This window comes from Oreochromis aureus, linkage group 3 (assembly GCF_013358895.1).
Source record: "Oreochromis aureus strain Israel breed Guangdong linkage group 3, ZZ_aureus, whole genome shotgun sequence".
Lineage (NCBI taxonomy): Eukaryota > Metazoa > Chordata > Actinopteri > Cichliformes > Cichlidae > Oreochromis > Oreochromis aureus.
Window position 1 is genome coordinate 26571056 of NC_052944.1, and position 14713 is coordinate 26585768.

The window sequence follows — 14713 nt, forward strand, 5'->3', positions numbered from 1 at the left end:
TATAGCCGATGCTGTGGGCAGTCACATTGGAGCTGTCTCAGCAGATAGAGACAACAGAAACATGCAGGTTGGTTCTGGATCATAAAAAAAACTTGAATCAGTCTTGAGAAATAAGGCCTGTCAAATGTTCCCTTAAAAATATTTCAAAAATTTACAAATAAAAAAGAGAAAAACTGATCCTGAAATTGTTCCCTGAAATCACCACTCATTTCATTAGGAACAAATGTATTATTCTTTTGATGACAGGGATTATGTCAAATGTGACAGACCTACATGTACTTTACATGGAGGAAAAAGGCAGCCAACTCTTATGAAGCCTTTTCTTTTTTGTTCAAACCAGTTGCCTATTGTAGTTAACAACATCATCTAGTCAACCCCCAAAATGTTATTGCTTCTACGAAATGGTTTATTCATAAACAGAGCATTTGATTTTCTGCTTGAAGTTCAGCTTAGTGAAGCCTTTGCCTTTAGATGACTTTTGGCTTCACTTTTTAATGATGACATAGGCCAAAGTTATTTTTTATGATGACAAAGTAAACATGTGACACTACTGCATGGCAATAAAGGTTTATAGCCTGCACTATGGGCAGTATCTTTCTCAGGACATGATACTGCAGTAGAACTTGAATAGTCACAGCAGATTTGGGACCAGAGACAGGGAGACTGACAACCAGTTTTGACAAACATTTGGGTAGTTCCATCCAAGACCTAATTTCTGAAAACATGTCTGGAAAAATGCAAAAGGATGTTCTCTGTGACATGTGTACAGAGGAGGACAGGAAACCAGCAACAAAGACGTGCATGAAGTGTGAGATCTCCATGTGTGTCCAGCACCTCCAGGCCCACCTGACCACACCTGTGTTACTGCAGACTCATCCTCTGACTGAACCCATGGATTTATGTGGGAACACCAAATGTTCTCAGCACGGCAAGCTCCTGGAGTACTACTGCTTGGACGACATGACCTGTGTGTGTGTTTCCTGCGCCATTGAGGACCAGCACCGCCTACACAATATGAAGACCTTCTCCACAGCCCACAAAGAGCTCCTGGAGAAGCTGAAAGCTGAGCAGCTGATCTTACAGGAGAAAACAGACGATGAGAATGTGAGTCTGGAAAAGTGGGAGAAGAGTGAAAGAGAGAAGCTGGGTCGCTGCAGTGTGCGTCTGATTGAGGCTGTGACTAAGCTGCGTGACATCTCTCTGACCAGCGTCCAGAGCTCAGTCTCTGCTCGCCTGGGGCCCATCAAAACCAGCAAGAGCAGCCTGGAAGCAGCACAGAAGGAGAAGGACACCTTCAGATTCCTGCAGATGTATTCTCAGGTGCATCAGGATGTGGAGAAGGCCAAGACTGTGGATCTGAGAAAAGGGCTGGAGCCGGGCAGCCATCGGGACAAACTGGTTGAGGAGATAAGACAGAATGGGGAGAAGATGGTGAAGCAAGCGTCTCAGTTCTGGGGATCATTGCTGACTCTGGTTGATCCTGAACACCACCAGGAGCTTGTTCCCACTGGTTCAGACCTGATCTTTGAGCCACAGTCTCTGGATCCAGACGTGTTACTGTCCACTGACAACAGGAAGGTTCTCTGCACTGATTGGACGGCATTTTATTCTTCCAACTTGTTCCTCATTGAGAGTACACTTCCTGTTCCTAACTTTAAGAGATGGGTGATCAGCATTTCCAAAGACTGTGACTGGACCATCGGTTTATGTGACAACACTTATGGAAACTATATGACAGATGGACAAGTCTATGGCCTACGCTGCCAAGGTAACCAGCTCCTCTCTCTCACAACAGAGTCTAGTTTGGTTATGAATGAAACAAAACCTTTAAAGGAGATTCGAAAGCAGAAAGCTCGAAAGGCCCGACAGCATTGCAAGCCAGCAGTTTCCCAACAAGTGATCAACACTCCAGGTGGAAATGTGGGACCACAGATGACCAGACCACAAATAGTGGAAGTTGTGTGGAGCTTTCCTGACTCATTATCATTCTTCAGCAGGATCGGGCAGCACCAGAGAATAAACTTACTCACAGTAACAATCAGCTCTACCAGCTCAGGCCTCAAGCCTTTTGTTTGTCTCCAGAATCAGTCAAAATGCTCATGTGGGAATACCTATAATGAGTCTGGTTATGGATACTGGTATGGAGTGTCTTCTTATTCCAAGTCTTCCCAGTCAATCTGCTATTGTGGAAATATCAATGGTTCCCAAGGTACCACAGCGGTGCTTTGTGAACTTGTGTAACTAACAGCCATGCTTATCCCACATCAACACATTTCTTGTTAAACACATTATTTTTTAAATTGCTCTTAAAATGCTGATTATCTGTAAATGAACATGTGGTGCTGGCTGTGCAAACGTCTCATTACTGCTAAAACTTGCAAAGAAAGTTTAAAGTGGGTTTGGTCATCATAAGTGGTGCAACTCCAACAGTCTTGTGCTAAATGATCGCTGGCTTATAACTGCCTGAATTTCATCGCTTGCTTACTCTGTATTTGTCACATTGAGAATGTTTCTTGTCAATGAAACCGAACTGCAAACATTACAAAGCAGCTTCATTCAGATTTGTCTGACCACTCCTTCAGTGTGTTGCTTAGCGGTGGTGAGATATCTTCCAGAGAACTGAAACTGTTGTGCAGTGTTCCTGAGCAGGCTGAAGACTTTGACAAGAAACAGGCAAAAATAAATAAATCAAAGGAGAAAACTCAAGAATTCATCTGATTTCAAGCCATTTTTATTAAAACTGAGTCAAAAAGAGCAGCCAGGACTTTATTTAAGGAGGCCTTCCTTCTGGAAAAATGTGTCTGATAACATGCAAACAAAAAAGAGAAGAACAGATCCACAAACTATTCTCTGTGACATGTGTGCAGAGGAGGACAGAAAACCAGCAAAGAAGACGTGCATGAAGTGTGAGATCTCCATGTGTGTCCAGCACCTCCAGGCCCACCTGACCACACCTGTGTTACTGCAGACTCATCCTCTGGCACTATCTAGCATCCCGGTATTTATTTGTCGCTAGTAGTAACTGCAATTGACCAATCATGTTTTCCGAGCTGTTCAGGTAGCATTAGTCAAAAAAACACTAGAAAACCAACATAAATAACGTAAATCTCCCTAACAGAAAGCTTGACTTGATAATATGTTTATTATATTGTATAAATTAACAAGGAAAAACCCCTGTGTTCACCATTAGTTCCAGGAGGTTTGGATACAGAGTGATAAGTAGTATATCTCTGTAATTTCATGTGTACACACTGTAAATGATCTAATCAATAATAAAGTCATGGGAGTTTGAAGTTGTGAAATGTTTTTATTTACTGGATGAAATGTGACGTGAGTTTTTAAAATATAAAAACCGCCTTTGTTCAAAATAGTAAGTTGTTTTTTTAATGCTCTCATTCTGTTCTGAAGCTTTAATCAATTATAGTTTTCTTATCCTACCTTCAATTTTAAAGTTTTTGTCTCTATCTACTGGTATTGAATGCATTGCTTCACAGCTGGGGTAGTCGACATGTTTTTGTATCAAAGTAATCTTTCAGCATGCTTCAAATAGACTCCCGAACATCCTCTAGGGCCTGTTTACAGACGTTATCCAGCACACAGCAGACACTTTGGCTGATCATGTGTCTGTCATACTGGATCATGTGCATTTATGGCTGGGCGGGTCTGATGGGAGGAGATTAATATTCAGAGTGATATAAGTAAACAGAAACATTTAGTTTCATGTGTACACACTGTAAATGATCTAATCAATAACAGTCATTGAGGTTTCGGGATGTGGAATGTTTTTATTGACTGGATGAAATATAAAAACTGCCTTTGTTAAAACTTCACTCAAATATGACAAAGAAAAACATCAGTTTACATAAGAACAGTTTGAAATGAACTGTGTGAAACTAAATCTTGTTAAATACTCACACTGAAGGACTTCTGAAGCTAACATGAAGGAATCAGTTTATTTAAAGGCTTTAATCATTACAGTAAATCCACTTGAAGGTCTCGCTTGTAAAAGGAAACACACAAACTTTGGTATTGATCAGGAGCAGCTGAACCAGGTAAGACAAAAGTACAAATAGATTCAATAACATCTGTACTGTAAGTTCAGCACTACATTACTACATGCTGTCTGTGCTCCCAGAGCACAATGATGAGAGAGCAGGGCTGCAGAGGTAGCCTGCATCTTACTACCTGGAAACAAACTGAGCCCTGAAATATTCAGAGTGTGAGGAGACCCAGAATCTGTGTGCTGGAAAATATTTCTGATATAGAGAGTGAAACAACCAGAGCTGCACTGACACATGCACAGTGAGTCTTGAGCGTACAAGGAGACTCCCTCAGACTGTTATAACAAGTCATTCCCTGGCTGGGACCACATGGTCATTTAGATTTCACAGCATTTCTAGTGGAGAACAGCAGACAGCTTGAGCATGAACTGAGGCTGTAGTTTAAGGAAGGCCTCAGAGAAGGGTGTGCATGGAGGTGTGGTCCCTCTCCTGAGATTAGATAAATGATCTAAAATTAATCATATACATTTGCAGGTCCTGTCTGTTTAATGATGATGCTTATTTGCAGCAAAATGAACATGTGGTGCTAGCTGTGCAAAACTGTGGATACATATGGATCGAGAAAACGTGACTTCATGATAAACAGATGTTAAGATTTTGTGCTAAGCTATCACTGGCTCACTGATGCCCAAATTTTATCATTTGGTTGTCTTTTATTGAGAATGATGACGATTGTGATGAAGAGTTTAATGAGGAAAGGAGAAAGTAACATGGCCAACACAGCAAATCAACACATGGTGTTTTTTGAGTTAATTACATATGAGGAGGAGAATGGTGATGAGGCCATGCCACCACTTGAAAAGGTGGAGGTGTTGTGGAACTTTGATGACTCCTCACTCTCCTTCTACAGCAGAACCGGACAGCACCAGAGGGAAGAAATAATAACTATGGAGATGAGCCTGAAAGACAAGTAACTGACTCCATTTGTACAACTGGGAAAGGAAACTGCCTAAAACACGACCCAGAGGCAGGAATGGAAGTGCTCATGTGGGAAAGTTTACTACAGGGATGGTTATGGATGCAGGAATAATAAGTCCCGCTTTTCTTCCCAGGCTAATTGTTCTTGTGGAAAAATGATTGGTGGTCCATGTGTCACAGAAATGGTTTGTAAACTCTGTTAATTCAAACTCTGCTGATCATTTAGTCATTTTCGCTCCCTGTATGAATATCAATGTAACTGACTGTCTGTCACATTCATTAACTGTGAAGAAATTGTTTTAGCTTCAGTGATTAACTTGTTGTGCGATGTATCACATGTCAAAGTAAAGTAATTAATAAAATAAAACAACTGTGTTTTCTTAATGTTATTTTATTGTATTAATTAAATATGTTTAGCTTTGATATTTTCTTCTAATGTAGCAACTAATTCTTTTCGTTTGAACCGTTTCTACTTTATTTCACCTGCAAGTTGAAGATGTTTGTCTCCATCTGCTGGTGAAGCTTTCACATTGTACATACAGCTCTTTGGTCTTATTATTAACAACAAAGAAACAGCTGTTGTTTAATACAATGTAAATTATCAGATAAATAATAAAGTGAGAATATTTTTAATCTGTGGAATGCTTTTATGTATCTGGTTAACTGAATCGAGAACATTGCATTTTCATGTGTGTTAATTAGAAAAAAAGAAAGTTACTGAATTTGACATTTTATTATGTACACCTTTGTCAGTATAAAAAGTAAAGTAAATCACTTTCAATTCTAATAGTTTTATTAGTTTCCATTTAAAACTGAAAGACTGAGAGACTGGGCTGGAAAATATTACTGGTCTTATATAACGACACAAAAACTTTGTGTCATTATATAAGTAAGACAGGGCTCACTTTTCTACAGTAACTTGTGAACACATACAGGGCACAATTGTATAAAGGTTTATAATCTAAAAAGTTTATAATCTAAAACATAAAATAGAATAATAATACAGCAACATGGAAAATATTACAACTGCTCCGAATAAGGAGCAGCCCCTGAATTTGGACACAGTCCAGGTCTGTAAAAAACGCAGTGGTTTCCCCTGGTTCAGCTCTGTCGGGTAATCCAATGAAACACGCCAAACGTCACAAATCTCTCACATCTCAAAACATGTCAAAACTCGCTCTCTCTTTCTTTTTTCCGCTCTCTCTCTCTCTCTCTCTCTCTCTCTCTCTCTCGCCGACACTCCTAAAACTTCCCCCTCTTCCTAAACAACCAAATGTCATGTTGCCACATCATTTTTTGATTGGTCGACATTGTACATTTTTCCACCAACACAAAAGGGCTGTTTGTTGTTTTGTTTTTATTTTTTGGTCATAAGCAGAGAGTACTCGCTGTCCTTAGACAGTAAACATGACGAAAAAGTAAACGTGACAATATATACGGGGTGTGAGAAAAAAACACTCGTATATATTTTTTATCATGACTCTGGTTTTACGTGGCCTATCAACACAATTTAAAAACTGGTATATATCACCTTGTTGCTTTGTCTTTAAGTGGTCATGTGATTGGCTTACCACGACTACTTTATTCTTCCTCAGTCAAACAGCAGCACTTAATAGTGTTCTTAATAGTATTGTTTTTTTTTTCATATTAATGTAATTTTTTCATCTAATTGAATACAATGTATTTTAGTATGTTTGTCAGTCCAAAGAGGGAGAGAGGAAAGAGGGAAACGTGAGGAGAAAGTACAAGTTCAGGAAGAACCAGGTAAGAAAACAGACAGGGAACAGTGACAGGCAAAACAGAAACTGTTAACCCGCTTGAGAGAGTTGACCACCAAAAGTGATTTGCCAACCTCAAGGTGAGGCGACACAGGTTAAAATAAAATAAAAAATCTGCAGAGCCATAGTAGTATCTGCAATAGAGATCTTTTCATACATTGTATACATTGTACCATAGGCAAAGTTGCCTCCATTTTTATAATCTTTTTAATTAATATTTTGTACATTTGTACATTTCAAGGACTTTTCTATTTTTGGAGTGTATTTTTTATGTATCTGTATTATATTATACATACACATTAAAGGTGAATCTCTGTCCAAAAAATGCACATAGTTTACTTTTTACTCACTATGAGCAGAGATGGTAAAATTATGATGACTGATAACGGAGACGAAGACACCAGGCGACGAGGACAGGGAGGAACAGGGGTTTAAATGCACCAAGGAGACAGTCAGAGAGAACTCGGGACAACTGGAGACATTTAGGAATGCAGGGACTGACAGAGACAGGGAAGAAGTCTCATCGTGACGAGTAAAGTTTATCTTGCCTGGCTGGGCAGCTCTCTGGGTGCTCAGCACCCCCAAAACTCTGATCCTAGAATCGCCCCTGTGTCTTGCTACTCTTATCATAATATTTTCTGCCCTCCTCACAGTAATTGTTACTGTGGAAAATGATTGGTGGTGAAAACGTCACAAAGATGGTTTGTAAACTTTGGTAATTCTAACTCTGCTGATGTTTTTTTTTTTTTCACTCACCAAATATTTATTAATGTATGCGATTTAGTTTCTGTCAGACTAATACATTAGTGCAATACATCACATCATATTCATTAAATAAAATGCTCTTTTTGGTTAATATTTTTAGCTCTGGTATTTGCTTCTAATGTAGCAACTAATTCTTTTCGTTTCGTTTCTGCTTTATTTCACCTGCAAGTTAAAGACGTGTGTCTCCATCTACTGGTGGTGCTCTCACATTGTACATACAGCTGTGGTCTTATTATTGACAAGACAGAGCCACTGTTGATTCATACAATGTAAATGATCTGATAAATAACAGAGTATATTTTAATATGTGGAATGCTTTAATTTTTCTGATTAACTCAAGCAAGAACACTGCATTTTTAAGTTTTTTAAGATCAAACTTTGTTTATTAAATTTGTCAGTTTATTATATACATTTTTTTCCCTATTAAAAGTTAAACAAAGCGTTTTGGATCTTTTAGTTTTATCCAGTGAACATTTAATATTAAAAACTGAGTGTACACCTCACTACTTTTTGGGTCACTAGATTAAACCAGACTCATTGTTATACATTCACTTGTAAGCACATACAGGACACTATTGTTCTGCTATGAATGTTTATAATCTACAGGCTGGGTCATCGATTTCCAACAAACCGATACTCCAATAAATACAGTTGTTCACTACTGGCAGGAATCCTCTTTTTTCGAGCCTTCTCTCCTAATTACAAGCACATGTTCTTCATCTGTCTCTCACCCTCTCTCATCCTCTATGTCCTGCCCATCAAACACATCACAATACTAAGTGTATGATTGAGCTGTTACAGCAGATTCAAGAGGACCAGAGACATGAAAATTAATTACAAACATGAAGAATTTCTTTCTTCTGCAAACATGTCTGACAATATGCAAATAAAAACGATAAAAACAGCTGCCTGTTTGTTCTCCTCCAAACAAAGGCGAATAACCACAAAAGGTGGTTGTCGCTCATTGTCATTGTTCAGCAGAGGATTGGTGGGCTTCAGAGAATAACAATGAGCTCAAGCAGCTTGTAACCCATGTGTTTTATTTCTATCATGTCCTTAGAAAAGAGTGAGCAGCCATCGGGACAAACTGGTTGAGGAGATGAGACAGAATGAGGAGAAGATGGTGAAGCAAGCGTCTCAGTTCTGGGGATCATTGCTGACTCTGGTTGATCCTGAACGCCACCAGGAGCTTGTTCCCACTGGTTCAGACCTGATCTTTGAGCCACAGTCTCTGGATCCTGGCATGTCGCTGTCCAAAGACAACAGGAAGGTTTTCCACAATAGCTGGCTGGGACAGTGCTGTGCAACTCTTCTAATCTGTAGAACCAAGACAGCCAGCAGCTATCAGAGGTGGGTGGTCAGTCTGTCCGAAGAGTCTGATTGGACGATTGGTTCATGTGATAAAAAGTGTGCAAAGAACTTGAAGGATGGAGCTGTGTATGGACTGTGCTGGGAAGGTAAGCAGCTCAGCAGCCTCACAACAAAGAGAAATGAAGGTTCTCAATCATCCACTTCACAAGGTTTGAAGGTGCAAAATACTGGCACAGCAGACAACCTCTGCATCAATCACATATCAGGGGGAGAATGGAGAAGAGCCTGTACCACGACCTGAAAAGGTGGAGATGTTGTGGAGCTTTGCTGCCTCCACGCTGTCCTTCTTCATGAGAATCAGACAGCACCAGAGAGAAGAAATAATCGCAATGAAGCTTGTAACTACAGGGTTCAACAAAGAATGGCCACGCATCATACTGATGTCTTCGGAAATTTATTTCTCTCTCTCTCACTCTTATTGTCTTCAGACACTGTGAAAACTGAAGAAAGACAAAGTTTACACCATAAATGTTTTTGATCTCATCAGAGTCTCTCATGTTAGTGTCCATAAACATTCTTGAGCAAGCAGAACAGAAAAAATGCAAAATAATGGATATTACTGAAAATGTCCTCTTTTTATCAATGTAGAACATGTATGCAACATTATATAACCAATATACATGAAAACCATACCTTGTGCGCCTCTTGGACCACATGCAGAATAACGTTAATGTTGTGGCTGTAGCCGCATCTGTAGCTCTGTATCCATGCTATTTCTGACCCACAATGCCATGGTTGTGCTCTCTGCCAAACTCGGGTCATGTGACCATTACAAACTCTAACACAAACTTTACAGCACTTTACATCTTTAAAAAACCCTTATTTTGTAACCACATATTTTAGACAAGTTTTTTAATCAATGCTACACTTTTATCATCTTATCCAATCATTTTTTAATTCTTTCCAACAAATAAATGAACTAAATTAAGCATGAATTTATTACAGAAACATATGAAATAAACAACGTTATTTTAACTGTCTCGGGGACAGTTACAAAGCTCAAAGCAAGCATCAACAACTGGGACCTGGTCCCATTTGTCCAACTGGGAAAGCAAAATATCCACAGCACGACCCAGCAGCAGCAGTGGAAGTGTTCATGTGGGAAAGTTTACTACTGGGATGGTAACAGGTACTGGGACAATATATCTGGCTGCTCTTACCAGGGTTGTTGTTCCTGTGGAAAACATCTTGGTGTCACAGAAATGGTTTGTAAATGTTGCTAATTATAGCTCTGTTTGTTTGTTTTTTCACGAGATGAATATAAATTTAACTGACTTATGAATTCAGTGTGATGACTCTTCAGTGATGAATTTGTAAAATTTAAAGAGTAAACAAAATTCAAATCAAATATGAAATGCATATTCACTTGCATGTTTTTCAACTTCAATATTTTTTTCTTTTGCATTTGGTTCCAATGTAGCAACAAAGTCTTTTAATTTAAAATTTTCTGCTTGATTTCACCTGCAAGTTGAAGATGATATGAAGTCATTTTAGTTTGAAGTTGTGAAATGTTTTTATTGACTGATGAAATGTAATGTGTGTTTTTGAAATATAAAAACTGCCTTTTTTAAAACTTCACTCAAATATGACAAAGAAAAAAAATCAAGTTGACATAATAACACTTTGAAATGAACTCTATGAAACTAAATCCTGTAAAATACTCACACTGCTCACACTTACAGGATTTTACAATCCTGTAAAATACTCACACTGCTTCATGTTAAACTGAAGCTAACATGAAGAAATCAGTTTATTTAAAGGCTTTAATCGTTACAATAAATCCATTGAACGTCTTGCTCGTAACAGGAAACACTGTCATCTTGCTTTAGCGATTCCTGCCATTGAGCTGGCTCAGATGTCTCTGAAGAATAGGTGTTTGACCACAACAGCAACAGAGGTACAGTAAGTGGAGTGCAGGCATCAGTTCTTCTGTGCATATCCATCACCTGTCGCTACAGCCTACAATTTTCCTCATCAATCTGTGAAGTACCTCCATAAGCTCAGGTTCAGTTTCCAGTCCAGACCTCCTCCTGGGAGGTGCAGGTGTACTTTGAAACAGCTGGTCTGTGTAATCAGGCAGACGTGAATGTTGAGCTCCAGCTTCTTGCAGTGAGTTCCAGTCTTTAGGAGTGAGCGGAGTCCAGCTGTGATAGGACTGCTGTTGCTCTGATGAGTAAGTTACATGGTGAGTTGAGCAGGAAGAGTGATGTGGCTCTGGAAGAGAAACAGCAAAGTCTTCCAGCCAAGCAGGTGTCCGAGTCCCTCTGCAGGGTCGGACGTCTGCTGGGCGCCTGCCCTAAAATGACATAATAAACAGATAGTTATCTGCTGCACAAGCATGCATTGTAACATATATTCAGACATGAACTTATCTCTCTACTGCTAATTTCTTGAACATAATGCAGAGAAATAAATACCTAAAATAAATGTCATCTAAAACAACAAGGAAGGCACCATACTATATGTTATATAGACCTTGCTTGTGATATATTTACACAGTGCACCAACATTAAAATCACAAAGTATTACCTATGCAGGTCATACGAACTTGTTCAAACAACAGCATTTTCAAAGTAATAAACCGTCTGATGACACCATTATCAACAACTGCAACCACGTGGAAAGTCTGACAAAACTACACTAACACAAACACAATATAAACAGTGAAGAAATTAGCAGCAAGCCTTGAATTTACTTACTAGTTGTTTCCACGCACACATTCTTTACAAAGCATGAAAACATATCGCCCACTTCCATTGCAAGACTTTTCTACCTTAACACAAAAGTGTGTTTGTAAGTTAAACTTTGATTTCTATGTTTCTTGTTCATATTTCTGCAGTTAGACTGGACTTGTTTTAGCAGTACAAAGTGCAATATATAAAATAACACAGAGACAATCAAACTGTTGTACAGTGCTACTGAGTGGATTTAAGACTGAGAACAGCCTGGAAAATACTACAGTTCATCAAACTGGAGTCAAACAAAGAGCAGCAGAGCCAGCAGAGTTGACAAAGAAACAAAATATTTATTAAAAAACAAACAAACCAACAAACCAATAAAAAGCACAGCAATATGGAGGAAGCCCAGATGTCCCAGTATTACACTTTTTAGATTTGTGGATCTGTTTGAAGCTGGCAGCGTAAAATTTGTCCCACCCAACCCCACCACAGAAGAAAAACTACACCCACACCAACATTCAGTCAACTCCCAGACTACATAAGACAATAGACACCCAAGTTCAGTTCATCCTCAACCTCTGATAGATCCCCCTCGCCAACAGAGTGAACTCCTTAAGAGCAGAGACCACCTGCAAGAGATGGTAACAACCTCCCTGCCAGCTGAAGAGGCCTCTGGTTCCACTGAGGCGCCAGGCACAAGGCGGTGAGAACCATGTGGACTGAATTCATCTTCATAGTGACATCATCTAAGTTGCCTAACAATAAAACTATAAAATGTTACATTTCCGACAGATATATAGCTCCACAAACCAAAACACCAAAACCTCTGAACTGGTAGACAGAACCAAAGACCATGGTTGTAATTGTCAGGTGTATTGCCTTGACAGTGTGAGCAGTTATTAGAAGACGTAAAACACATACTGAACATTCGCTGACCTGTACAGAAAGCTTTTGAAAGATAAAATTATCTGAATTGTGAAGCTGAACTTAATAAATTATGCATAAATAATCAGTATTTATTCAGATTTGGATGTACGCATTTGTAAAATAGTTTTATGTATTGATGGCCCCCCTGGAGGTTAAAACCTGTATTGTATTTTCATCTAATTGTGATGGTTTCTTGGCTGCCTCGCAACACTATCAGCATGGAAATCATCACTGCCCAGAATAGATATGAAAACACCTTAATTTGATTTTGTGTGCTTCATTCATTTATCCAATCTAGTTTGGTTAATGTGTGGGTAATGGTAATAGAGGTGTATCATTATCAAAAAACAAACACCCCCACCCGCTCCAAAAAACCCCAAACTTGTCAGTATGATTTTAGTAAATGATTCAATAAATCCAGTAGGACATGTTGGACATGTTTATGTTAAAACTGTTGCAGGGTTTTCAAAAAATGAGACAGTGACTGTGCTTATAAATACTGTGGGGATGGTGAATTAATTATTTTAATTCAATTAATTCAATTTAAAACACCGAATGAATGTATGTATGTATTTATTTATAATTTTAATTAATTTGTTACATTTAACTAATTATGGGGCAGCACGGTGGCACGGTGGTTAGCACTGTTGCCGCACAGCAAGAAGGTCCTGAGTTCAATTCCACCATCAGGCCGGGGTCTTTCTGTGTGGAGTTTGCATGTTCCCCCCCTTGTTTGCGTGGGTTCTCTCCGGGTACTCCGGCTTCCTCCCACCGTCCAAAGACATGCAGCTTGTGGGGATAGGTTAATTGGATAATCCAAATTGCCACTAGGTGTAAATGTGCGAGTGAATGTGAGTGCGAATGGTTGTCTGTCCCTGTGTGTTGGCCCTGCGACAGACTGGCGACCTGTCCAGGGTGTACCCCGTCTCTCGCCCTATGACAGCTGGGATAGGCTCCAGCGCCCCCCCGCGACCCTGAAAAGGATAAGCGGAAGCGAATGGATGGAACTAATTATCTAATGATGTTTCTGTTTAATTCATTTTGGCACTCGTGTCGCTCCATTGGTTTCCGCTGGTTTGTCCTTTTGATAATAACGTCTCGGACTTTGGAGAAAATCCTTTCATATAAATATTGTAACGATGGTTAAATGTTATTTTACAGTCAGGTTGGTTATCTCTGCACGCTGTTGTTTCTTTAAGATACATGTTTGGTTGTGCTGCAGGAAAAAGGGAGTTAATGTGTGCAGGAAGGGGAGGGGGGTCCTTGTTGTATGAGAGCACTCTCCCCGGAGTTAACGGCCCGTTTGCCTATGTCACCGAATAAACGGACAAACTGAGACCAAAACGTCTGGTTCTTGAGAACGTTACAATATAAATACATGCACCTCTGAATGATACCCATGTTGTTGCTGTGCACCAGTTGCTTCGCACACAATAACACTTCACCTTGGAATAAAAAGCACCCCCAGTAAAAACAAGTTCGAACACTAACACGCAAATTTTGCAGGGATCCAATCCATTTAATACGCGTTCAGAAATCTCGCCAACACTTGAACCACTTTAGGAACCAGCGAGGCTTCCGACATCATCGCTGACGTCACTCGCCCACAACGAAGCAAACCTCCACACGCAGTTAATAAAAGACTTGATAAATTTCTCGACACACCCTCCGAAGCTTCAGCACAGTGTCCCCCATCACTATTTTTACGTGTGTGCTTCGAATTTTTGTGTGGATCGGAGCACCCAGATGTCAACAAAAATCGATCCACGCATTTGTAAATCTTAGTTTACCTTTTTGGATCATATCGTTCGCATGTGTAGCCCTTTTTACGCAAATTTCCCTCCATACTCGTTGGCACCTCCTATATTAAGTATGAGGTCCCTGTTAGTTTCATGAGAAATGAAACCGTTCAACCATTATAAAACAGCTGCAGTCACGCTGGTCTGACCCCACCCCTTCAGTGTGAATCAGGGAGTCAACAGAGAATCTTTGTAAAGTGCGTTAGAGACAAGAAGAAAATTCGAGGACTTGAAAGACTTGAACTTGAACACGGAATAATTTGTAACTTATCTAAACGGGACATCCTGCTTTAAAAAATGTCTGAAAACATCAAGATGGATCCACAAACTATTCTCTGTGACATGTGTGCAGAGGAGGACAGGAAACCAGCAAAGAAGACGTGCATGAAGTGTGAGATCTCCATGTGTGTCCAGCA

The 14713-nt window shown here is 39.6% G+C and overlaps 1 protein-coding gene across 1 annotated transcript; it reads left to right on the plus strand.

Annotated features, from left to right (window-relative positions):
* Positions 1–646: 646 nt before the first annotated feature.
* LOC120439085 (tripartite motif-containing protein 16-like) lies at positions 647–3077 on the plus strand. The gene is made up of 2 exons (XM_039609769.1): positions 647–1768; positions 2871–3077. The coding sequence occupies exons 1-2, from the start codon at positions 724–726 to the stop codon at positions 3014–3016; spliced, it is 1191 nt and encodes a 396-aa protein (XP_039465703.1). The 5' UTR covers positions 647–723; the 3' UTR covers positions 3017–3077.
* Positions 3078–14713: the final 11636 nt, after the last annotated feature.